Genomic DNA, 27,045 nt, shown 5'->3' on the forward strand with positions numbered 1-27,045 from the left:
GGAAAGAAATCACTTAATTATTTGTAACAAACTTTGAAGTATATTATGATTCTCCTTCAGTGGCAGGGCAATAGTAGATAGCATGCTTAATGCTTTACTTCAAGTATGAAGGTTTGTGATTTTGAGCTGAAAGTCCCCATGCTGACAGTGCATGGGAGTGAAGGGTCATCATTACATCTATTTCCCTTATAATAAAGCACATTACAGGCAGCACTGTTTTCTGTGGGGATACTGGATTTCCTACATCCCAGAAACAGGAATTATGTACATAACTCCTAAATTCAGATGAAATTTTGACATCACTCATGATAAATTTAGGCTGTGGGCACAAACTTTCTCTTTGTAAAACACTGTAGGAGGAGGGTCAGCAACTAAAGCTCCCTCATAGTTGAAAGTAATAGCTACCAGGAGGACTACCTTCATTTGGAGATGAGAGAGAGAATACACATAGCCATAGGCTCAAGGAGGGTGGGGGGGGACACCATTAAAGCTAAAAGAACTAAATTTGAATCCCACATTGGGGTGGGATCTTTCTCAGGTGGGAAGTGTCTATCTAATCCTTTCAGGACTCTAATTGTCATAGGGTTGGGAAACAGACTTTCCCTCCTCATGAGGATGGGATACAGAGATAGCTGCCAAATGAAATCTCAGAGAACCAATAGAGTCTTTTACGCTTAGGTGAAGCAGATAATCCAGAACGAATGGTAGCCTGTAAAGGTCTCAGAGGTTCCTTTCTGCTGGGGCCACAAAGAGAACCTCTTCCACCAGGTATACTCACCTCAAGAGAGGGAAGGCTTTCAGCTATTTAAGAGAACATTCTGGAGTCCAAAGAAACAGTCAGTTTCCTGGGGAGTTAACCACTAAGCATCCAAGGACTCAGATGTAGGCTGAGAGGTCTGTGATGCAACACCTAGCCATGGTCCTGTGAAAGTATGTTCAAGACCTGAGTGAGACACATGGGATCTTGAATCAAAAGACTCAAAAGATCTAAGAATCAATGCTGTCAAGGCCAGGCTGGCACTAACAAAATAAAAATAGTGTGATCCTGCCTGAGTTTGCACAAAACCCATGAAACAAAGGGGATGGGGGGAAAAGCAAATAGAAGTTTCCCCTTCCAGGACAGTATAAGGAAAGTGTATGACAAAGACCCCAGGCTCTGACCTGCTCTTGAACAGAACAGATTACACTTCCTCTTCGGTCAGGTTAAGAGGTTTATTTCCCACATTCCTCAAGTCTGGAAAATGGACTTTGCTACATAAGATCTGAGCAACCATTTGTGATCTCTGTTGAATGTTTTGCTAAGATGGCCTGCCGTACAGTTCTGAACTCCCTGGAAAGTGAGATGCCTGGAGTGTAATGGCATTCTTGATGTAGAAAGTCCAAAAGCTTATTGCCTCCTGGCAAAAGGGGCCTGATCTGGCACCTCCTTCTTGTTCAAATAGAACACAGCAGCAGTGTTGTCTGTGAGTACTTGTTCTGTACACTCCCTGATGTGGGGAAGAAACACCTGACAGGCCAGACAGATAGCTCAGTGCTCTCAAACATTATGTGGAGAGAGTGAGAGATCCTCATCTGACAACATACCTTGAGCTTGGAGATCCCCTAAATGAGATCCTCATCTGAGACATGAAGGGCAAAGTTGGGGAAAAGGGAACTCGGGATGTAAAAGGTTAACTGGTAAGCATAGTCTTACAGGTTATTCCCCGCACCGGCCGAAGTGGGCTCAGCCTGGCTGGAGCAGGCCCATCCATGTTGGCCAGATGGGCCCAAACCACTTAAATGGTTAACAGTTTTAAACGACATTTTTAATCGTTTAAATTGTTAACTTTTAAAAAGGTATTTACATCCTTAAAGGGAACCCCCTTTCATACATTGGCAGAGTCCATCCACTAATCTGGGGATGTCAGAACACTTGCAGGTACGTGAGCAAGTATGTCTACCAGATAAGAGGGTTGATAGACCGACCTCAATCACCTCTGCATGACTGAGGTGCAGTCTGGCATGCTGAGTCATGTATGTACAAGCTGCAATGTGACCTAGAAGTCTCAGGCAATTCCTCACTATTGTATGAAGATACATCTTGAAGTCTTGCACAAGAGCAATATCACCTGAAACCTGGTCTGAGGTAAAAAAAAGTCTCACTCTTACAGAGACAAAAACTGCCCCTATGAACTGATTCTCTACAGAGGGAGAAGAACTGACTTGTTCTTATTAATCAATAGGCTCAGTGGAAAAAAAGGACAGGATCTTTCTGACAGCTACCTCCACTGTCTGGATTGACCTAGAATCAACCAACCATCCAGAAATGGGTATACCTGGACACCCACTTTCCTGAGATGTGCTGCAACCTCTGCCATTCACTTTCTGAAGACTTGAGAGGCTGAGGAAGACCAAAAGGGAGGGCTGTAAATTAATGATTTTCTGGTACCCTGAACTTTAAAAATCTCCTGTGTCTCTAGTGAACAACCACAGGGAAATAAGCATCCTTTAAGTCAAGGGCAGCTGTCATGCTGTCTCGTATGTGGCTGCAGCTGAGAGAGCAAAACTCAGATCAGACTGTCATAAAATAGGGCAGACACCGAAAACTGGTGGTATTTTTCTATAATTAGATTTCACCAAGCCAGTAACAGAAGTGCACTCATGGATTATTATACTAGACTCACAATGGAGTCACAGACTGTCCCTTTAGTTCTCCAGCCCCTTTTTATCACCCAGACAAACTGGACTTTATGATGAAAGGTTATTAAAACCAAAAATCATCACACATCAGGTTCTTCCAGCCCCAAAGGGTCAGTCACGTACCCCAGGTCAAGATATATTCCAGATCTTAGCGAAGACAACACTGACAGCCAATTTCTTTAGTAAACTAACTAAAGATTTATTAGCTAAGAAAATGATGATTGTGAAGCTTGGCTGAGGTGGTGAAGTCAGAGGGTGGAAGAGAGTAGGATATTTCCCAGGGAATACCTTATTGCTAAATGATGAACTAGAACTTGGCTGAGCCCTTAAGGGTTAACATGTTGTTAATGTAGCCTAACACTCCACAAGGCAGCACGAATGGAGGGGGGGGGGGAGACAGCATGGTAGAGAGAGATAGAGACACACAACGTGTTTGTGTGTGAGAGAGAGAGAGACACGCATTGCCCCTTTAAGTATGCTGACCCCACTAAATACATTGCCTTTTTAAGTAGATCAGCAAGTGAGACAGCAACTGCTGCCACTGGATCACCCTGTCCACGTTTGTTGACTCACTCAAAGAACAGACTGGTCAGTATAATTTCCCTAAATCTGGGTTGACTCTCCCCCAACATATTGTGTTCATCTATGTGTCTGATAATTCTGTTCTTTACTATAGTTTCAATGAATTTGCCTGCTGCTGAAGTTAAGCTCACCAGCATGTAATTGCCAGCACCTCCTCTGGAGCCTTTTTAAAAAATGGTGTTACATTAGCTGTTCTCCAGTCATCTGGTACAAAAGTTAATTTAAGCCATAGGTTACATCCACGGTTAGTACTTCTACAATTTCATAACTGAATTCCTTCAGAACGTTTGGATGAATACCATCTCATTCTAGTAACTTGTTACTGTTTATCAATTTGTTCCAAAACCTCCTCTACTGACACCTCAACATGGGACAGTTCCTCAGATCTGTCACTTTAAAAGAATGGCTTAGGTGTGGGAATCTCCCTCACAATCTCTGCAGTGAAGACTAATGCAAAGAATTCATTTGCTTCTCCACAATGGTCTTGTCTTCCTTGAGTACTCTGTTAGCACCCTGATTGTCCAGTGGCCCCATTGATCGTTTGGCATGCTTCCCACGTCTGATGTACTTAATGTTTTTGCTGTTAGTTTTTGTGTCTTTTGCGAGTTGCTCTTCACATTTTTTTTTGGCCTGCCTAATCATACTTTTACACTCGACTTGTTGTATTTATGCTCCTTCCTGTTTTCCTAGTTTCTCAGAAGACTTCAGAAATCTCAGAGACCCAGAAGTAAATGGCAGCATCAGCCTGACCAGCAAATAGTTGGTGAAACATTGCTTTTGAAGAAATCCAAGGTATTTGTTTTCTTTTTATTGTAACTAAGTTAAGCTAACTGGATAAGGCACTCATGAGAAGTATAAATTTAGATAGGTTATGCAAACTTTTAGCTTTTCTTCAGTTTCCTCTGTATTTTCAATAAATCATGTTTTGAAGATGATTGACTACTGGCTGAATAATTTCATCACTACTTCCTCGGGGAGACAAAAACTCTGTAAATCTTTCAGAAGAGGTAGTGAGGGAAAAGGAGTGTCTGGAGCCAACCCCCCATTTGATGTCTAAATATAAGAGGGATGCAGACAGATGTCCTCTCCCATTTAAATGTTCCACAAAGGGCTGTAGGCAAGCATGCACACAAGCAAAGAAACCTAAGGACTACAAAGGATACAAAAAGTGGAGGGTAACTGGTCTCTGAGATAACCAGGGACCACTCAATCTTAAGGTAAGTACCAAGGCCTCAAAGCAGATTCTTTACTGGATGAAGAAACTGGTGGACACCAGCATGATGTGCTCTTGCCTTTTTGTATTATTTATAAGGCCAGACACTGCATACTAGATCAGCTGAAGGTTCCAGCTGGCCTTTAGATAGTTTCAAGTAAGTCAAATTTCAGTAGTTAACATTATTCACAGAATTTTAAGGCCACAGGGTACCATTATGATCACCCAATCCATTCTCCTACATAACATAGGCCATAGAATTTCAGTAATTCCTTCTCCAAGCCCATATTTCTGGTTGAGCTACAGCATATTTTAAGAAGTAATCCAACCTTGATTTTAAAACGTTAAATGACCCAAACCTTAGGTAAGCAATTCCAATAGCTAATTACTCTGACTCAAAATTTATACCTAATTTCTAACCTAAATTTAGCTTCTGCTTCCAGCCATTTGATATTGTTATACCTTTGTCCAGTAGATTTCAGAGCCCTCTACTACCAGAAATCTTATTCCCAGATTGATCCTTTTAGAAGGATCAATCACCTAATAACCTTCTCTTGGATAAACTAAATAGAATGAGCTTCTTAAATCTATGGTAAACCAGGTTTTCCAGTCCTCAAAATTGTTCTTGTTCTGAACTCTTTCCAATTTTTCCAACATCCTTTGGGAAGTGTGGACACCATTATTGGATACAGTATTCCACTAATGGTCTCACTAATGCTACCTACAACAGTAACACCACCTTCCTACTTCTGTTCAATATTCCCTTGCCTCCACATACACAGCTCGTATTAGCGCATTGTAGCCCGTAAGGCTAGCCTGCCAGCTTGCTATATTATAATAATCTGTTTTTCTTTATTGGTTTGATATTATTTTGGTTTATATTTCAGTAAATATTATTTCATTATATTTGGTTGTAATGCAAGGACCCTAGAGGCTGTATCCTGTATAATTAGCTGGAGCAAGTTAGCCTACGTGTGTGTAGCCTTTGGCATAGATAAATGGCCTACTGGTTACCCTTTTGACTTTGGGGAACTAAACAGAGAACTGAATGTGCTTACCATAATTCTGGGATGTACTGGTAACCACAAGGTACACTGCAAGAACATGGAAGTAATGGTTTGGGCCAAAGGTAACAGTTTTGAGAATGAGACTTGTTATTAATATGTATGAACATGTTATTAATATGTAAGAATGTTAGTCTATAGAATAAGTGTACCCTAAGATTTATCTGGGTGAGGAAATAAGATTTGGGCATGGAAAATTGGGCACTGACATGAATATTCAGAATAGTGCCAAGACCCTATAAGAGGTCAAACCACCATGTGGAAGGATTCCTTCTCTTAGCTATCTTTCTTTAAGTTCTCTTTTGGTTAAGCTACGAGCTCCCCTTATGCAATATAGCTTAGCTACTCAACACTCGAACCTGATCTCTACCATCCTGGGATTGAGGAACCAGGACCATCGAATTTACTGGGCATGCCAGAGACTAAACTGGTCCTCTGTCTCCCACTACCAGGTCCCCAAGAAAGGGTGTGAGTATACTAGTTTAAGTGAATCTTGTAAAAGGGATGTTACCACCAGGAACTATAGAACTGGACTACTACTTTGTCACTTTGTGGTTTGCAGCTTTGATTACTCTCGTTTTATTGTAACAAAAATATTAAAATTTTGGTTCAGTCCTCAGTGTGAATGTCCTTGCCGCACACCCCGAGAGTCCAGACAAAGCACTGATCTGTCTACATTCCCTAATTCTGTAGCCTAATTTTGGGACAAGAACTTAAGTATCAGCCCTATAAAATCAGGTTAACACAGTTAGCTACAGCACCACTTCAGGAGCTCACATTCAGTTTTTTATCCATCACGATCCCTAAATTCCTTTCAGCATCAATGCTTTCCAAAATTCAGTTCCCCATAAGTGTGACCTACATTCTTTATTCCGAGATTTATGATCTTGCATTTGGCTATACTAAAACACATTGTTCAAATAAGTCCAGATCATTCTAAGGTTACTAAGCTTCTGTAACTGTTGTTCTTTGAGATGTGCCGCACATAACCATTCCACTCTAGGTGTGTGCATGCCTTGAGCGCAGTTGTTGGAAATTTTTCCCTCAGTGGTACCCGTTGGGGAAGCTGGAGCCCCCTCTGGTGCCACATGCTCATAGCATCGCTCCCCCTCAGGTTTTCCTTTCTGGGAAACTCTGATGTACAGGGCAGGAGGGCGGGTGGTAGAATGGACATCTGCAGCACATCTCGAAGAACAGTTACTGAAAGTTAGTAACCATTTTTTCTTCTTCAAGTGATTGCACATTTGTATTCCACTCTGGTGACTCCCAAGCAGTTGAATAGGTAGAGGGATCGGAGTTCACGGACACATGGATTGCAGGAGAGCTCAACCAAATTTGGCATCATCTCTAGACTGCTGAGGATGGTGTAATGGGAGGAGAACATGTGCACCGATGACCAGGTCTGCACTATGAATGCTGCTGAGGATGCTTGTGACCTTGTGGAATGAGCTGTCAGATATCTGGAGGCGGATTCCCCAGTCAATTGTAACAAGTATGAATGCATGATGCAATCAGAACGAAATTGTCTGCAGAGATTGAGAGGTCCTTCATCTTGTCTGCTACCACTACTAACAGTTAAGTGGACTTTCTGAATGGTTTAGTCTGTTCTATGTAGAATGCCAGGGCTCATCTAACATTCAGTGACAGATGGCGCTGTTCCTCCATATTTGCATGTGGCTTTGGGTAAAAGAAAGGAAGACAGATAGTCATAAGAACTTAAGAATGGCCATACTGGGTCAGATGAAAGGACCATCCAGACCAGTATCCTGTCTACCGACAGTGGCCAATTCTAGATGCCCCAGAGGGAGTGAACTTAACAGGTAATGATCTAGTGATCTCTCATCCATCTCCACTCTCTGACAAACAGAGGCTAGGGACACCATTTCTTACCCATCCTGGCTAATAGCCATTAATGGACTTAACCTCCATGAATGTATCCAGTTCTCTTTTAAATCCTGTTATAGTTCTCGCCTTCACAACCTCCTCAGACAAGGAGTTCCACAGGTTGACTGTGCGCTGAGTGAAGAAGAACTTCCTTTTATTTGTTTTAAACCTGACTGATTGTTATGAAATTGTGAGACAACTTTCGGTCAGAAATGGGTGAGGATATAACTGTACCTTGTCTTTAAAGAAGACTGTGTTTGGAGGCTCTGATGTTTGGACATAGAGCTCCGAAACGCTTCTGGCTGAGGTGATGGCCACTAAGAAAACTACTTTCCAGGAGAGGTACAATAAGTAGTCAATGGTTTGTCTATGGTTCAAACTGAGTTCCCAGGAGCTTTAATAAAACCAAATTCAGGTCCCTGGGAAGAACAGACTTTCTTATTTGAAGGTATAACCTCTCTAGCCCCTTCAGAAATCAGATGGACATGTCATGTGAAAACATGGATCGGTTATTCACCTGGAGGTGGAAAGCCGATACTGTTGCAAGGTGAACCTTGACAGAGAAAATAGCTAAACTGTGCTGCTTCAGGTGTAACAGATACTCGAGTATTTCCTGTAAGGATAACTATATGGGTAAGATCCCACGTTAGGATGCCCAGACTAAAAACCACTTCCACTTTGAAAGGTAAGTAGCCCTGGTGGAGGGCTTCCTACTACCTAGTAGGACCTGACAAACTTCCACTAAGCAAGCCTGTTCTCTGCTGTTTAGCCATGAAGCTCCCAGGCTGTTGGGTGAAGGGAGCTCAGGTTCAGGTGGAACAGTTGACCATGGTCCTGAAAGATCATGGCCGGGTGTAATGGAAGCTGAACTAGAGTCACCACTGAGAGGCCTAGCAGAGTGGTGAACCAATGTTGGCGGGGCCATACTGAGATTATTAGGATGACCCAGTCCCATTCTATCTTTAGAAGTACTCTGTTTATGAGTGGGATGGGGGCTGGCGGGGAGCGCAGTAAAGATGTGCCAGCCACGATAGCAGAAAGACATCTATGAGAGACCCCGGACTGTGGCCTCGCACTGAGCAGAATTGGTGACACTTTCTGTTGTACTAGGCCGCAAATGTCTATCTGGGAAGTCTCCCATTGCTGAAAGACATCCCTCGCCACATCTGGACAAAGGGACCACTTTGTGGTGACTAGAGAAAGTCCTGCTTAGGCAACCTGCCAGCCCATTTTGCGCTTCCAGAAGGTAAGAGGCCTATACGTTGATTGAGCGGGCTATACAAAATTCACATAATTGAATCACTTCCTGACATAGGCAGGAAGAGGTTCCTCCTCCTTCCCTGTTGAGCGAGAACATGGCAACAGTGCTGTCTGTAAGGACAAACAATATGCACTATGCAGCAGGAAGGCCTGACAAGCTAGGTGAATTGCTCTGAGTTCTCTGACATTCATGTGGAGAGAAAGTTCCTCTGAAGACCAAAGTTCTTGAGTTCTCAGGGGCCCCAGGTGAGCTCCCCACCCCTGCCCCCAGCACTGATGTATCTGAAACCAGGATCATTGACATTTGGGGCTGTATAAAAGGAACCCCCATACAAATATTGAGTAGGTCCACGCACCAATTGAGGGAGACAAGAATCTGAGGGGGCACCGGGAGTACTGAGTCCAGATGGTGGTGGTTTGGTGACTACACTGAGGCCAGACTTGCATACATGCACAAAGCCATGTGGCCTAAAAGCCTCAGATAAGTTCTGGCTGTTGTGATTGGATGGCCTTAGAGGTGTGTTATTAGGGACAAGATTGTCTGAAAATGACCCTCTGGGAGGTAGGCTCTGGCTTGAGTGGAGCTGAACACCGTTCCGATAAACTCTATCCTCTGTACTCAGGGTAGATTTCTCCACTTTTATCAGGAGGTCTAGGGCCTTGAATGTTGACTGGATCAGCCGAACACTGGATGCTACTTGAGCCCTTGATTAGCCAGTCATCCAGATAAGGGTAGACTTGCACCCCTAATCCCCTCAGGAAAGCTGACACTACCACCATACATTTTGTAAACACCCTCAAAGCTGCAGATAGGCTGAATAGGAGTACGATGAATTGGTAGTGTGCATGGTTCACTACAAATCTGAGGAGCTGTCTGTGACCTTGGTATACCAATATATGAAAATAGGTGTCTCTTAAATCAAGGGCAGAACATCAGTCCCCAGGATCCAAGGAGGGGATAATGGATGCCAGGGTACCTTGCAGAACTTTAATTTCTTGAGGTAGCTGTCAAGATGGCACACGTCTAGAATTGGTCTGAGACCTGCCTTGGCTTTTGGGATTAGGAAATAACAGAAGTAGAACCCCTTCTCTCTTAAATTCTGCAGAACCTCTTCCATGGCTCCCACCCGAAGGAGGGATTGAAGCTCCTCAGCCAGAAGTTCTCTGTGAGAGGAGTTCCTGAAAAGAGACAGGGAGGCAAGGTGGGAAGGGATAGAAGCAAACTGCAGGGTATATCCCACTGCCACCATGCTGAAAACACCCAAGGGTCCATGATGATATGGGACCACTCTCTGATAAGGTAGGAGAGGCGGTTGGTAAACAAAGGAGAAACAGGGTCTGGCATCATAGGAACTGGTATGACATCCTCAAGTGTCCCATCAAAAGGCCTGCTTCGAACCCCCTGAATGTCTTGGTAGAGCAATCATTGACATTAAGGTAGAAGGGGTGGGGAGGCCTACATCTAAAACCCCTGCTCCTCTTCATCTGTGGTTCCTGACAGACACGTCAGGCAGAGAACCGAACAGGCTGTTGGGGCCTGTAGTGCTTCCTTGAAGTTGCTGGTGTGTATAATCCAAGGGCCTTAGACATCACTGTGACAGGGTCCCCAGGGTGCAACCTGGACAGTGGGACTGCTGAGCCCTCTGAACCCACCAATCCTTGGGTTGCCTCTCACCCTGTGATAATGAGGTCAAGATACAAACGTCTGATAGGCACTGCACTTATACAGACATCCACAGGCAGGGACACACCCAACTGATTTACATGAATGATTTCCCAGTCACTCATGAAAAAGGCTCCATGTTTGTCACAGAGATCACGGATTCCATGACTTCTGCTGTGGCTGGTGCACCTGGCCTGGGAGCCACCCGAGCAGCTCAGGTACCGACATTTATATTTTCTTCCAACCTGCTGGAAGAATCTTTGCTGTGATGTGGGGATCAGGCAGTCTCCACTGATCAAGCAGTCTCCATTGCATAATTGCTCTCTCTAAGAAATCTCTGGGATGGCCATTGGGAGAGCAGAAGTCTCTTTAATGGGCCATCAGCACATGTCTGGCTGGTCCTTTGTTGCAACTGAAAGGTTGGCTGTGTGCATCTCCCAATCTCATAACGTATTTCAGTAACACACACAGCAAGTCTTTATAACTTCACAAACAATGATAGCACATATAATCCAACAGGATATTAATGGTGAACACATCTAGACTTTTAAAATGATACTTCACAATATGCACTTTGTACAACACATATCAGAATCATATCACCATGGCGAATATGGGGGGTTCCATAGTGCTACTTTGAGGTAGTGTGTGTCACAATCGCCATGGAATCTTTTAATCCATGAAGCTTCGCATTGGTTTGTTCTGCAAAGAGCAAAGCTCCTTTGAAAGGTAGGTCCTGTAGGGTTTTGCTGGACTGAAGTCATGAACTCCTGCGCATGGCCACTGCAGAAGCCATGAACCTGGCCACCAAGTCAGCTGCATCCAAAGAAGCTTGCAACAAGGCCCTCACAACTGATTTTCCCTCGTCCACCAGCAAGGAGAACTCCTGTCTGGCTTCTTGAGTGAGGAAGTCGTTGAACTTCTGCATGGAGTCCCACATGTTGAAATCATATCTGTGCAGCAGCACCTGCTGGTTTGCAGTCCTGAGCTATTACACCCCAGTACAATAAACTTTCCTACTGAACAAATCCAACTTCTTGGAGTCCTTTGCTTTTGATGAACCTGCCACTGTTGCCAAATTTCATGCAGTAAATAAGCACCCCGACTTTCACAATAAGCCAAAAAAAAGCCAACCCTTAAGAACTATCAAGTGGAGTGCCCCAAGGGTCAGTCCTGGGGCCGGTTTTGTTCAATATCTTCATAAATGATCTGGAGGATGGTGTGGATTGCACCCTCAGCAAGTTTGCAGATGACACTAAACTGGGAGGAGAGGTAGATACGCTGGAGGGTAAGGATAGGATACAGAGGGACCTAGACAAATTGGAGGATTGGGCCAAAAGAAATCTGATGAGGTTCAACAAGGACAAGTGCAGAGTCCTGCACTTAGGACGGAAGAATCCAATGCACCGCAACAGACTAGGGACCGAATGGCTCGGCAGCAGTTCTGCAGAAAAGAACCTAGGGGTTACAGACGAGAAGCTGGATATGAGTGAACAATGTGCCCTTGTTGCCAAGAAGGCCAATGGCATTTTGAGATGTATAAGTAGGGGCATTGCCAGCAGATCGAGGGACGTGATCGTTCCCCTCTATTTGACATTGGTGAGGCCTCATCTGGAGCACTGTGTCCAGTTTTCGGCCCCACACTACAAGAAGGATGTAGAAAAATTGGAAAGAATCCAATGGAGGGCAACAAAAATGCTTAGGGGACTGGAACACATGACTTATGAGGAGAGGCTGAGGGAACTGGGGATGTTTAGTCTGCGGAAGAGAAGAATGAGGGGGGATTTGATAGCTGCTTTCAACTACCTGAAAGGGGGTTCCAAAGAGGATGGATCTAGACTGATCTCAGTGGTACCAGATGACAGAACAAGGAGTAATGGTCTCAAGTTGCAGTGGGGGAGATTTAGGTTGGATATTAGGAAAAACTTTCACTAGGAGGGTGGTGAAACACTGGAATGCGTTACCTAGGGAGGTGGTGGAATCTCCTTCCTTAGAAGTTTTTAAGGTCAGGCTTGACAAAGCCCTGGCTGGGATGATTTAGTTGGTGTTGGTCCTGCTTTGAGCAGGGGGTTGGACTAGATGACCTCTTGAGGTCCCTTCCAACCCTGATATTCTATGATTCTATGAACCTCAACACTCTATGTGACTAGATCCCCACGACGTGCAGTCTGAGACTATGGTCAGTCCGCTGTGTACCGACTCTCACCCCTGCTTGCCCCCCCTTGCCCCTGCTTGCCAGGAGCCAATCAAAAAAAAAAAAAAAAAGAAGCCACAAGCAACAACAGGCAACAAACTAAAAGCCAAAAACTAGCCAACAACCAACCCACAAGCCAATTAAGCCAAAAACAAGCCCAATTTCTGCATTTTTTCACAGGTTTGGCATGTCTGGAACCTGCTTCTCTTTTGCTGGCAGCAGATATTAGCAGAAATCCTGGGAAGAGGGGGAAATGAGTGTACAGCTCATAACCCCACACACGAATAAAGTACTTTCACTCAGACCTCTTTGACATGGGGGAGAGGGATGTGGGGGGCGGTCACAAGGCTTTAACAGGGTCCATAATGGCTTCATTGAGAGGCAGGGCTACATTTGCTGAGCTGCAGCAGCTAAAGTATCAACCAAGCTATAGGAGACTCTTTTACTACCTCCGTCTGTATGCCCAGATTTAAGGCCACTCTTTTCAACAGTTCTTAGTGTGCCTTATAGTAATCCGGGGAGGCAACATGCCCACTCCTGAAACAGACTCGGGGTGAGGCTGCACCAGCTGAAGACACTCTTCCTCCCTTTCTGCCTCAGCAGGTTCCCACTGAGCTGGCTCCTATAGTTCTGTGCCAGGGTCAGTACCAGAGTGAAGACTGGTTATAGCCCAATGGCACGTTGGTGCCCTTCATTCCAAGGCCACCAAATAGGAGCACCTAGAGTAAGCTCCTGAAACTGATGGAAACCCCCAAGGGGTTCCAAAAGGGCCACTGGACAAGCATAGGTCCCCAGCGGTGACCAGACCATGCACTAGATGGTACCCCTGTGCCAGGTCTATAGAAGGGTAGGAGCATCTTGGAGACAACTTCTCAAACAAGAGGAGTAAGACTCGACCTCTGACTCCAAGGATGAGTCCAGAGACCACAGAGGTACAGTTCGCACCAGCACCAGAAACCAGTGCTATCATGAAAATGTCTGCACCAAGGCCATCATAGCCAGTTTCCCTTTTGAAGGTACCGAACGATAACCTGAGGCAACAGGTGATACCAGTACCAACAGCGCTAGATGGTCTCTGGCCACAGCAAACACCTCTGGTGTGTTTGGCACCAAGATAGTATTGGTATCACACTGTATTGCAGATGAAGACAGCTCATCCAGTACCGGAGTCAACAGTGCCTGTGTAGGTCCAGGAGTCAACAATGCTGACTTCTGCAGTAGAGTAAGAGGAGTGGCCTGTCTTAGGTCAGCTCTACTCTGATCCCCAACCTGGCCATCTTCGGTGCCAGGGATCGACTCCTCTCTTCTCACTGTTTCTTGTGCCTTTTCCTAGGTGAACAGTGGCCAGATGGTGAACAGTGCCCAGATTCCGGCATGGTAAGAGGAGCACTCCTTACCAATGCTGAGGCATTCTGAGCTGAGTCAGACTGATCTAGCTCAGATGGAGGTATCAGTGCCACCTCCATGAGAAAAAACTTTAGTCTGGCTTAAAGTCTCTGCAAATCTGGCAGCGATCCCCCAAGTGAGCTTCTCCCAGTCAGCCTGAGTGTAGGTCACTGAGGAGCTTACACTTGTTGCAGGAAGCACAAGGTTTGAAGGGACAAAAACTCCGCTAACTCACTAAATTACAAAATTTCTCTAAAACTACTTACAACTAACTATTCAGGGTCGGGCCAGATGGCTATACGAGAGTAACAGAAGGCAGATATATTAGCCCCAAGCTAAGTAGGTCCCTTTTCCCTGGGTAAGGTAACAGGGAAGGTTCCAGAACAATCAGGAACCTTATGGAGACAATTAAGACAGGCTGATTAGAACACCTGCAGCAAATCAAGAAGCTGCTAGAATCAATTAAGGCAGGCTCATCAGGGCACCTGGGTTTTAAAAAGGAGCTCACTACAGTTTGTGGTGTGCGTGTGAGGAGCTGGGAGCAAGAGGCACTAGGAGCTGAGAGTGAGAACGCAGACTGTTGGAGGACTGAGGTGTACAAGCATATCAGACACCAGGAGGAAGGTCCTATGATGAGGATAAAGAAGGTGTTGGGAGGCGGCCATGGGGAAGTAGTCCAGGGAATTGTAGCTGTCGCACAGCTGTTCTAGGAGGCACTCTAGACAGCTGCATTCCACAGGGCCCTGGGCTGGAACCCGGAGTAGAGGGCGGGCCCGGGTTCCCCCCAAATCCTCCCAACTCCTGGTCAGACACAGGAAGAGTCGACCTGGACTGTGGGTTCAGAAAAACGGCCAAGCTGAGGGCTGCCGTGAAGCTCCAAGGCAAGCAAATCCACCAATAAGCACAAGACCCACCAAGGTAGAGCAGGAACTTTGTCACAACTGGTGTTGGAAGTGGGATCTGGTGTCCACAGCGCGGCGGAAGAAAGAGGGTGTGGGGGGGGGGAGGGAAGAGGGTTTTTTTATTTTTTTTCCACCACAACAGAGGAGGTAGTGCGATCACTGATACAAGCCACAGCTGCCCAGCAGGAGGCTATTCATGTCCAGGCAGCCGCCCATAAGGAGGCAGTGTGGCTGCAGCAAGAGACTAATCGCCTGCTGATGGACCAGGCTGCTCAAGACCGGGCTATGTTGCGGGAACTGGTAAACCAGGTAAAGGCCCTTACAGAGCTGAACTGCGGCCATGATGGGACGCAGATCATGCGGGCCAGCAACTGGCCACAGAAAATGACGCAGGAAGATGATGTAGAAGCATACCTTCTGGCCTTTGAGAGGACAGCCCTGCGGGAGGCTTGACCCCGAGAACAGTGGTCTGGCATCCTCACTCCATTCCTGTGTGGGGAGGCCCAGAAGGCCTACTATGATTTGCCTGAAGAGGCTGCGGCAGACTACCCCCAGCTGAAAGCAGAGATCCTGGCCAGATCTGGGGTAATGACCGCAGCGCGGGCCCAGCGATATCATGAGTGGAGGTACCAGGAAAACAAAACCTCGCGGGGTCCAATTATATGACCTCATCCATCTCGCACAAAAGTGGTTATGAACTGAGTGAGTCCCGGAGTCCGGAGGAGATACTAGAGGTTCTGGTCATCGACCGGTACATGAGAGGACTACCACCAGACCTTCGCGCCTGGGTAAGCCAGAACGAACCCTCCACCTACGACGAGGTTGTCGCGCTTGTAGAAAGGCGAAGGATGGCAAGGGAGCTGACCTGACCAGTTAAGGAAGAAGCACCCTGGGTTAAACTAGCAGCACCAAGCCCTGGAGCTCGGGTGACTGGGACACCAGAACCTAGGTGGAAAAAGAGACGGGCTGAAGGCCCGCCAGTAGCCACCAAGAGTCAGAGCACTGAGGGGGAAGAGGATTGTGATGTTAGACTACCCAAACCAAGAGACCGGGGAATGCCTAGGGCTCATACAGATGTTATGCCTCCGGGGAGTGGGGACACATAACTGCACAGTGTCCCAATTGGAGAAAGGAGGAAGCCCTGAAAGTAGTGAGGCATCCACAGTAGACTGTCAACCCCCAACCTTCTCTGAAATATCCCCAGATTTGTTCTCCACTCCCAGACAGCGTAGAAAGATGAAAAGGGAAAGATGGGCAGCTAAGGCCTTGGGAACCCGAATACTGGCCCAAAGCCAGAGGGTCACTCTCGTAGGTAGGCGGACCCGAGCAGCTGAAAAGGAGGCCACCAAGGAGGGAGAAGCACCTGAGTCTGACCCACACCCTAACGCCTCTGAACCAGTAGAGGCAACAGAGACTGGCCCCCTAGATCTTGGGCAGATTAGCCGCAGGAGAGGAAATTTTGGACGGGACTAGGCTGAAGACCCCAGTTAGGACAACATTAGGAAGGAGGTGACCAAAATAGATGGGGTCCCAGTGGAAGGGAAAACCCACGGACCAGGACCCTACTTCATAATGAAGAAGAATCTCTTATACCAGGTTGCACCAGTACAGGGACAGAAGGTACAGCAGATCCTAGTACCTCAAAAGCACCAGAATGCTGTATTAAATCTGGCCCATAGTCATCTTTTTGGGGGACATTTGGGGGTAGAGAAGACCCTGGCACGGGTCCTGCGACGATTCTTCTGGCCCGGAGTATATGAAGAAGTGCAGAGGTACTGTGCGTCCTGCCCGGAGTGTCAGCTGCACAGTTCCCATCCCCACTTGAGGGCACCTTTAGTACCCCTTCCCATCATAGAGGTCCCCTTCGAGTGAATAGCCATGGATCTAGTGGGACCCCCGGAGAAGACAGCCCGGGGCCACCAATATATACTTGTCATTCTGGATTATGCTACTCGATTATGCTACCCCCTGCGGAACACAGCCTCTAAAACAATAGCTAAAGAGTTGGTGGGGATCTTTGCCCGAGTGGGGCTACCAAAGGAGATATTAACAGACCAAGGTACCCCATTTATGTCGAAGCTAATGAAGGACCTCTGTACACTGCTCCATATACATACCCTGAGAACTTCAGTCTATCATCCACAGACCAATGGGCTGGTAGAAAGGTTTAACCGAACCCTCAAGGCAATGATAAGGAAAGTGGTAATTCGAGACGGGAAGGATTGGGACACCCTACCTTACTACCCTACCCTACTACCCTACCTTATGTTTGTAATCCGGGAGGTACCTCAGGCCTCAACTGGGTTTTCCCCCCTTTGAATTATTATATGGACGCCACCCCTGTGGCATACAAGATATTACAAAAGAAATCTGGGAAGACGAACCCAATGAGGGGAGAAATATAATTGACCATGTGTTGCAGATGCGAGAACGGATAGCCCGGGTCACCCCTATTGTATGGGAACATTTGGAAAAGGCGCAGGAGGCCCAGCGAACCCATTACAATCGCCAGGCAAAAGTCCGACAGTTCCAACCAGGGGATCGGGTGATTGTGTTGCTACCCACGGCAGAAAGCAAGCTTTTGGCCCAATGGCAGGGGCCCTATGAGGTGGTTGAAACCGTGGGGGAAGTAACCTACAAGGTACGGCAGCCAAGACGCCGGAAACAAGAACAAATTTATCCCATTAACCTCTTAAAGCCTTGGCACCAACGAGAGGCGTGTGTAGTGGCCCAAGAGACCCCGATCCAAGTAAGTAGTATGCAGGAGCAGATCAGGATATCCACTGATCTGACACCAAACCAGAAGAAGGAGGTAACTGAGATGATCAACCGATACCAGGACGTGTTTTCAACCAAACCAGGCCGGACCAGCGAAGCATATCACCACATCATCACAGACCCTGGGGCAAAGGTAACTTTAAGGCGTTATCGGGTCCCAGCACCAAAAAGGGAGGAGATCAAGGCAGAGGTAAAAAGGATGTTAGAGCTGGGAGTCATCGAAGAGTCCCACAGTCAGTGGTCAAGCCTGATCGTGTTGGTGCCCAAATCCAATGGCACCACTAGGTTTTGTAATGACTTTCGCCAGCTGAGTGAGATATCCAAATTCGATGCATACCCCATAACCCGTATCGATGAGTTAGTTGACCGCCTGGGCAATGCACGATTTTTGACCACCCTTGATTTTAACAAAGGGATACTGGCAGATTCCCTTTGCCAAAGATGCGAAAGAAAAGACGGCATTCTCTACACCAGAGGGTCTGTTTCAATATACTGTTCTTCCTTTTGGACTGCATGGGGCACCTGCCACCTTCCAGCATCTTATGGACAAGCTCCTATGGCCCCATACCAGTTATGCAGCGACATACCTGGATGATGTAATTATTCACATCCCCGACTGGGAAACCCACTTAGGAAAGGTGGAAGCCGTTCTAGACACACTAAGACAGGCTGGCCTCACAGCCAACCCAGCCAAGTGTGCTATAGGGCTAGCCGAGGCTAAGTACCTTGGCTACACTGTAGGAAGGGGCATGGTCAAGCCACAACTAAACAAAACTAGAGACTATCCAAAATTGGCCCCAGCCGAATCGGAAAAAGCCTCCTTTCCTGGTCTTCCGGGGGGCTTCCGCGTCGGGTGGATGCAGCGGAGCTCGAGCCTTCCGCTTGCCTCGCTTCCCCTGGACTAGGGTCCAGCCCTCCATAGCATCATCTGGGGGCTGGTTAGCAGGGGTCGTGTCGGGGGGCGGAGGCGACGGTTTAGGGGTTCGGGGAGGTAGCGGTGGGGCAACATGAGGGGCGGGGGCTTCTCCTTGGGGAGGGCCCTCTCTTGTACCCGATAATATCCTTACCACACCCTCCTCCATGGGCTCTATTGGGTTGGTACTAGCAAGGGTGGAAACCCCTTGCTCGCCCGGGCATTGTAGGGAAGGTATCTCTTGGGCCCGGACGGGAGCAGCGATGGGTCGAGTAGGAGGAGGGTTGGTTTCTGGTACTGGGCAGCCAGGGGCGTCGGCAGCGACGGGACCGATGTCCTGCCGGGTCTTGGGGGTTTCGGGTGCCCCTCCCCCCCGAGCCAAAGGGCAGTCTCTGCGGACATGCCCCGCTGAACGGCAGAGGTAGCACCGGGCCTCTCCGGTAGAATAAAAGACCCGATAGCGGGCTCCCTCGTAGGGGACTAGAAAGGACCCCTCGAGCGCCTCTCCGTCACGCGCCCCTGCCGGTGGTAGAAGCTGCACTTGCCGGCGGAACGAAAAAATGTGACGGAGGGTGGGGTCCTTGCAGCCCAACGGGAGAGGGCTGATGACAGAAACAAGTTTCCCCAGGGTGGAAAGAGCGGGTAACAGGGCAGCACTGGGTAAGAAGGGAGGAACGGAGGTAAGGACGAGGCGAACGCCCAGGTCTTCTAACGGTTCTAGGGGGACAAACACCCCCCCCCACCGTCAGGCCCCTCTCCACCGCCTCCTGGGCGGCATCCTCCGAGGCTAAGAAGAAAACAACCTTCCCATACATCTTGGAGGCCGCCACAATAGCCGTGGGTCCTACCACCTTCGCCAACGCCTGCACGTATGTCTCCAAGTGGGGCGAGGCGGGCACCAGGAGGCAACGGACGCCGTGCTTCCTGGTCAAGGCGGGGAAAGGGCCTCGGCCGCTGGTGATGGTGGCGGAGGCAGGGGGGGGCGAGATGACGAGGCGGCAGGCAGGGGGGAGCCCGCTGCCGCCCGGGCATACATCCTGGGGGCCGGGGGAGGGACAATCGCAGAGCTGGTGGAGGGAAACGCTGGGAGGGGTGCCACGGTTGATGACGAGGCCGCAGCGGTGGGGGCAGCCCCTGCCATGGAGGGCTCAGTGGTTTTAGCGGGGCCCTTTCCTTTCCACCCGCCCTGGCCCTTCCGGCGAACCGGGGGGGGTTTCCTAGAATCTGGGGGGGTGGTGGGTGCAGCAGCAATCACCCTGGTGCCTCCTGCTACCGGTGCCCCAGCAGGGGGGGTGGCAAGTACCTTAACAATAGTAGTAGGGGGGGGACCTTGGGGGTCGGGCAGGGGTGGTGGTGGGGAAGGGACAACTAATTTTATTGAAGCAGTCTCGCCCCTCTCGTTCCCCGCCATTGTGAGCAGGGAGAGACAGGGAGACACCGGAAGGAGGAGGGGGGAGGGGAGAAGGCGGAATAGCCCCTCCTTCTGCTGGCTGCGGACGGGAAGGGAAAAAATGCCGAGGGGGGGGACTGGGAGGAGGGGGGGGAACAAAATCGGGGTCCAGTAATAGGGGCAAATTGTGGGATAAGCAATCCGGGGGGGGGGGGTGCAGACCCACACACGTTTGTCCAAAGAGTCTCGGTTGGTCGGTTGTTAGGTCCGGTCCGGAAGGCAAAGTTCAAAGCAAACAGCTGGATCCGAAGGGAGATGGCAGGTTGCCAGCAGGGACAGACTGCGGGGGGGCCGTGACAGTTGTAATAACGATGGGGGGGTAGGGGCACCGATGGATCGGGGGTGGGGGTCTCCACGCCACACCCCCTGTGCCGCCACAAACGCAAGTAATCACAGTCAAACTCCCCCCCACGAGAGTATAATTCAGAAAGTTACTCAATCTTACGGCCTTCGTCACGATGATTTATATTATTTCTTCTGTCTGCTGAAATCTTCGTCTCCGGCTGTGTTGGCTGTGTTCCAAGGCCTCCGGCATGTTAAGAATGTTGTAAGGTCCGAGCTGCTGGCAAAATGGCTGGGTCTGGGGGTTTCCACTCCCCCCTCCGGACAGCAAAATCGGCAATCTTCCCCCCCCTCCTCCGGGGGCTCAGCTGAGGCAAATAGCTGCGCCCGAAAGCAGGCGTGGGGGGGGTTGGCTGGCGAAGGACGTAGACGGAAAAAAAACTCAAAAAATAAAATAAAAAAACAAAAAAGCGTCTGGCCCGGTCGGGGGGGGACTAAGGCAGGTGCAAAAAGTAAGAAAAATCCGGGCCAGGGGGCTTTAGGAAAGAACAGAAAGCAGATAGCTGAGGAGCAAGCAAAAGACGTTCCGTTTCCTAACAGGGAAGGTTCCAGAACAATCAGGAACCTTATGGAGACAATTAAGACAGGCTGATTAGAACACCTGCAGCAAATCAAGAAGCTGCTAGAATCAATTAAGGCAAGCTAATCAGAGCACCTGGGTTTTAAAAAGGAGCTCACTTCAGTTTGTGGTGTGCGTGTGAGGAGCAAGAGGCACTAGGAGCTGAGAGTGAGAACGCAGACTGTTGGACTGAGGCGTACAAGCATCATCACACACCAGGAGGAAGGTCCTATGGTGAGGATAAAGGAGGTGTTGGGAGGAGGCCATGGGGAAGTAGTTCAGGGAGTTGTAGCTGTCGCACAGCTGTTCCAGGAGGCACTCTAGACAGCTGCATTCCACAGGGCCCTGGGCTGGAACCCAGAGTAGAGGGTTCCCCCCAAATCCTCCCAACACCTGGTCAGACACAGGAGGAGTCGACCTGGACTGTGGGTTCAGAAAAATGGCCAAGCTGAGGGCTGCCGTGAAACTCCAAGGCGAGCAAATCCGCCAATAAGCGCAAGACCCACCAAAGTAGAGCAGGAACTTTGTCACAGCAGAAACATGCAAAACAGAAAAACATTGACAGGGCTTGCCAAAGCAAGGATAGCAGTTCCAGCAACCGTCACATGCTAATGTGTGTGTTATTTACCACTCCACTAATTCTTGTGTCATCTACAAACTTTATCAATGATTTTACATTTTCTTTCACATTAATGCACTGAACAGCATTGGGGGGAAAAAACAGATGCCTGTGGAACTCTACTAGAAAAATCCCAGTTAGATGATTCTCCATTTACAACTACTTTGAGATCTCTCAGCCAGTTTTTAATGCCTTTAATATGTGCTACAATTATTTTTTAATCATGAATCAAGAACATTGTATAATACTAAATCATATCTCTTACAGAAGTCCAAATATATATGAAAAAGTCATAAGGGAATGGATAACACTTAATAGGAGACTATGTATGCAAAAGGAGCCTAAGAACAAAAGTAATTTCTGGTCACTGACGCTATTGGGGTGCCTAAGAAAATGGACTGTAAAGCAGTGAAATGCACCTTGACGGACAGAGGGGCACTCAGGAAACCCCAGAGCATCAGAGCTCCCACCTCAAACAGTCAGCACCAGCTGCACCCAAGGGCTAAGGGGTCAAGTCAGAAAATTCCAGAATTCCCAATAAGAACCATCCAGGGTTCTACGGCTAGAAGCCTCCTCTTTCATTTACGCTGGGAACTGCAGCAGCTGCCAATATCTTTATAAACTCCTGATGTGATCATAACTCATTCAATTCTGAAACCTAAACTAATTCCCACCCCCCGCCTTATTTATTGTATTGCCACTGATTCTTGACCCTCCACCCGCTTCATCCCAAGCCTGTCCTGCCATAGCAACCCTTCAGCTGGTCAACTTAATTATTCATGTCCATTATACTAATTGCCCTTGTCTCCTTTTACCCACCTTCCTTCTCTTATACCAACAGCCACATCCCCCTGCTCACCATTCTTCTGCCCCACTTCGACCAATGAGTGCTGACCAAATGTATTCCCATTGCACTCTTTCCCTATACACACACACACACACTCACAAGATGTACCCCAATCATGCCCCTGTATTTTGTCTGTAAATTGCATCCCAGTCATCTGTTTTAGATTGTAAACTCTTCAAGGTAGGGATGGTGTCTACTACAATATAAGGCATAACACCTTCATCTGAAAGAGTAGTTAGAGATCTTTTTTTCCTACCAGCATTGTTTCAGCCTTATATTTTCTGACTGCCTCATGAAGTTGTGCGTTCTCAAGGAGAGCATCACCTTATTGTCATCCTCACTGGGAGGAACTACATTCATGTCAAGACAATATGACCATGTGTATTCAGATCTGTTAAATAAAACCAGTTTAATGCTTGCAGTCCTCCATAAGAAGCACATTCACCACTGGTCCTGCAGGAGAAATGAACTTTATGGGAATTTGGAACATTTCCTTTGTGAATAAGGATAAGGAAAAGATTGATTTCTCCTTAAAGAGGGAAGAAGGGCTCAGAATTCTGTGAGTTAATCCCCGAGAGGAGAAATTCCTATCTTGCCCTTTCTGAAGGCGCTGTTTCACATATCCACCAACACTTAGGAGATTTCAAGAGGGGAGTGGAGAAAGACTAAAAGCGGACCCCAATTCATTTTGTTTGGCCATATGCCTTCACAGCCTTCCAGCGGCTTTTTAGACTTACTCTATACCTAAATTTGCATCAGGTCAGTGGTGGGGAATCAGGTCCAAAACCATGCATGCTGCCGTGTGGTTCAATTTCGGTGATTGGCTTTTTCTCAAGTTGCCCTAGACAACAAGACCCAGGCCACAGGAATCACACAGTGGACTGTTCTAGTGGGAATGGTCATGTATCTTCTGGATCCTAAGAGCAAATCTGTTCTCAGTATGCAAGCAACTGAAGATCCCAGAAATCCTGATTGGTTAATAAGGAGTTGGGGTTTTTTTTGTTTCTGTTTTTGTTTTTAAGGACATTCATAGCCTCAGAAATGAAGTAGAAAATTCCTAGAATGGCAAAAGTGGACAAAAATTTTTATTTAGGATATTTTCTGCCCTTTGATTAGCTTCTAAGCCATTTTTCAAGAGAAAAATGAAAGCTTTAAGCTCCTGCATGCACTCTCAGTGAAAAAAAGAAAATTGAGTAACATAAATGGGATAAAGTCAGAGAAAAATAGCACCAAAAAGTATCAAGCATAGTTGTGCTACCTTCTATGTGAAAGCATAAGAGAAACCTCAAACATGAAGCTTTCTTAAGAGAAGAAATACCTTTTTGTCTTTGGCATTATTAAAACTCATCTCAGCTGATTTACTGTCAAGAAGCGGATTATTTCAAAGAAAATAAATGAAAGCCAAGAGGTGATCAGTAAAGCTTGTAATTTCAGATGAAGCACCAACCAAAACCCATACAGGATATATCAGTCTTCATTTCAGGCTACTCTGCTAAATACCTTCTGCAAATAAGTTACAGGTTAAATTAATTTTTTGAGCCATTCAGGTCAAAAACAGGACCAAGTATAAACAAATCTCAGTTTTAAAAAAACAGACTACTACAAATCAAGGCCTGACATTAACCTGGATACAAAGCAGGTACTGAGTTATTTCTAATGGTTTTATGCAATTTTATTACATTTTCAATGCATTCTAAAATTGAACAATAATTGAAGAGTGAGAATATTCTAAGTTTAGACTGATCTAAATATACTACTACTTGACCTCAATGTCCCCAAAGACAAGTCTGTTACTTAAACAAATTTGATTTCTTCCTGCCTTTGAGTAAAGTGGCAAAACAGACACATAACACTATTTTATTCTTAAGCTGGGTCTTGAAGCAGACTCTTCACAAACTATAAACAGTTCACGCTGTTTTTAGGGTTAAAAGAAAATATTTCCCTTTCTATTGAAAACTATTATGCTATTCTACTGATGTCCTTGTCCATAAAAATTTGCTGGCTGAACTAAACCTTTCACTGTAAAACACAAAAACAAGCATCATCTTACCTTTAAATAGGAGCCATAATATTTGGTTACATAAGGACTGTCACACTGACTCAGCACTGTGATTTCTTGTTGGATGTCCTCTATTTCATCTTCCGCCTCTTCGAGATCAATAATTTTTATAGCAACCACTTTCTGAGTCCGATTGTCAATTCCTTTAAAAACCTCACCAAAAGAGCCCTTGCCAATTTTCTCCAATTTTGTAAATAGTTCTTCTGGATCTGCTTTTAGATTCTGTTAAATTTACAAAAAGAAAAAGATATTCAATACTTGCAGTGTTACAAACAAAAATGTTAATGCTTCTAAAGACAAAGATTAGTGACTTTCCACAACTCATTAGATCCTATGGAATCTTTTATGTATAATGCTACTCTCCCGCCTCTAGAACTTATCTGTCTTTTCTGCATGCTTTATTTTTCTGTTTTTCCACAATTTACCGCTGTGCTCTCAACCTGTTGCTCCTCCAGTTCAGATGCAATTTGTGTTCCATTCTTTACCGGATACAAAGGTATCTTTGAATTACTGATTTTTTAGCAGATTTTTTAATGCAACCCAATTGCTACTCAGTACCTGTCAGCCTTCCTCCAAATTCTAATTTAAATGGTTACCCAAAACCTTGTCAGTTTTCTGTACCAGCAATCTAGTTTAACTTAGTCAAGTCCATCCCTTTTGAGGAAAAGTAGGGCTTATACAAAAAGTTCAATACTGCCTAATAAGTATAAGCTCCTCTTTTTTAATACTATCTGCTCATCCAAGCTGTCATTCAGGGTGGATAAAAATCAACGATTTTTTTTTAATTAAACCTTTTTTTTTTAATTTAAATTGAATTTTTTAAAATTAAATACAGCTTTTAAAATTTGAAATTGACAACCTATGTTAAGGTCTACACTTATTATAATCTATTAAAATACTTTGTATTAAATACAACAAGTAATATTAAACAATACACATCTGCTGACAAGTTTTAAATAAAGTCAAACCACTGAACTCATGAATGTCACTAGCTAAGCACCTGGAATCAGTCTGTTAAATGCTAAACGAGTTTTTGACAATAGATAGCCTCTTCATGCATTTTCTTCATGCATGCAGTTTCTTCAACTAGTTCACTTCAGTAACTAGTTCATCCAAAATTAAGAAACCAATTGGGAGCTGAAAAAGCTGAAAAACTCGTTTTCCTCCTCCAATATATGAATAAAAACTAGGTGTGAGAGGATGAGATCTACTAGTTCTAAAATCTTGAAGGACAATTTGACCAGAAACAATCAACCAGTTCAATTCACTGTAGATAATGCTTCCTTTATTTAATATATCATTTAGTTTTAAATGCAAAACATGTTTTGATAAACTTACTTTTTGTTTATTATGTATCCAAAACATTTAAAGTAATTTTATTCAACTAAAAAAAATTTGAAAATGTGTTTTTGTGCATTTTAATTGAATTCCAATCTCCATCCAAATGCAATTTGATACAAATCACATCTAGTTAAATAAGAAAATGCATCATTCACCATTTTGTAACATAATAAAAAGTAAAAATCTGAATAACTGTAAGTTAAACTTTATAATTGCTTAAATAAATGGGGAAGATATAGTGCATCCTCCTGGTTAGTGACAAGCAACACCAAATTCAATGTAAAAACTATATTTAGTTTCAAAGCAACATGTTTTAATGGTAATCAACCAATGAGAATCACTCTCTCTTAGGACAATAACTAAAGTACAAATGCAAAACATGATTAAAACTGATTATTTAAACCAAGGTTTCCTACTTGCTGATTTAAATTATTAAAATTGGTAATTTAAAATTGCTTTACTTTAAATTAATCCACCATGCTTTCAATTTGGTCATGCATGTGGAAATGAAAGCATTTCAAAGCATATTAACAGGTCTATTTTTTTCCCTAATAACTAGGGCCCTACCAAATTCACAGATATTAAAAATCCATCAGACCATGAAATTTGGTCTCCCCCTTATGAAATCTGTTTTTTTGTGTACTTTTACCCTACACTATACAGACGTCAAAGGGGAGACCAGAGTTTCTCAAATTCAGGGTCCTGACCCAAAAGGGAGTTGCAAGGGGGTCACAATGTTATCTTAGAGGGGGTCGCATTATTACCACCCTTACTACTGCCCTGCCTTCAGAGCTTGATGGCCAGACAGCAGCGGCTGTTGGCCAGGCACCCTGCTCAGAAGGCGGTGCCCTGCTAGCAGCAGTTCAGAAGTATATACTATGCCACCCTTCTGTGCTGCTGCCTTCAGAGCTGGGTAGCTGGAGAATGGCAGCTGCTGACTGAGGGCATAGCTCAATATCATACCATGCCAACCTTACTTCTGCACTGCTGCTGGGGCTCCTGGCAGCAACCACTGGTCTCCAGCTGCCCAGCTCAGAAGGCAGCCACTGCCAGCGGCAGCGCAGCAGGAAGGGTAGCAGTGCCGCAACACCCCCCACACACACACACACACACACAATAACCTTGCAACCCTCCCTCAACTCCTTTTTGGGATCAGAAACCCCTACAATTACAACACTGTAAAATTTTAGACTTAAATAGCCAAAATCATGACATTTACAATTTTTAAAATCCTATGACCGTGAAATTGACCAAAATGGACCGTGAATTTGGTAGGGCCCTACTAATAACCTAAGACTTCAAGTATGAAC

The 27,045-nt window shown here is 46.0% G+C and overlaps 1 protein-coding gene across 6 annotated transcripts in view; it reads right to left on the reverse strand.

Annotated features, from left to right (window-relative positions):
* STK24 (serine/threonine kinase 24) overlaps nucleotides 1-27,045 on the reverse strand; it is a 136,166-nt gene that overhangs the window by 88,351 nt on the left and 20,770 nt on the right. For all 6 annotated transcript variants that reach the window (XM_073348324.2, XM_073348314.2, XM_073348276.2 and 3 more), the window contains exon 2: nucleotides 24,386-24,616. In XM_073348324.2, the coding sequence (XP_073204425.1) occupies nucleotides 24,386-24,616 (231 nt within the window). The remainder of the gene's footprint in view (nucleotides 1-24,385; nucleotides 24,617-27,045) is intronic.

This window comes from Lepidochelys kempii, chromosome 1, assembly GCF_965140285.1.
Source record: "Lepidochelys kempii isolate rLepKem1 chromosome 1, rLepKem1.hap1, whole genome shotgun sequence".
NCBI classification, from domain to species: domain Eukaryota; kingdom Metazoa; phylum Chordata; order Testudines; family Cheloniidae; genus Lepidochelys; species Lepidochelys kempii.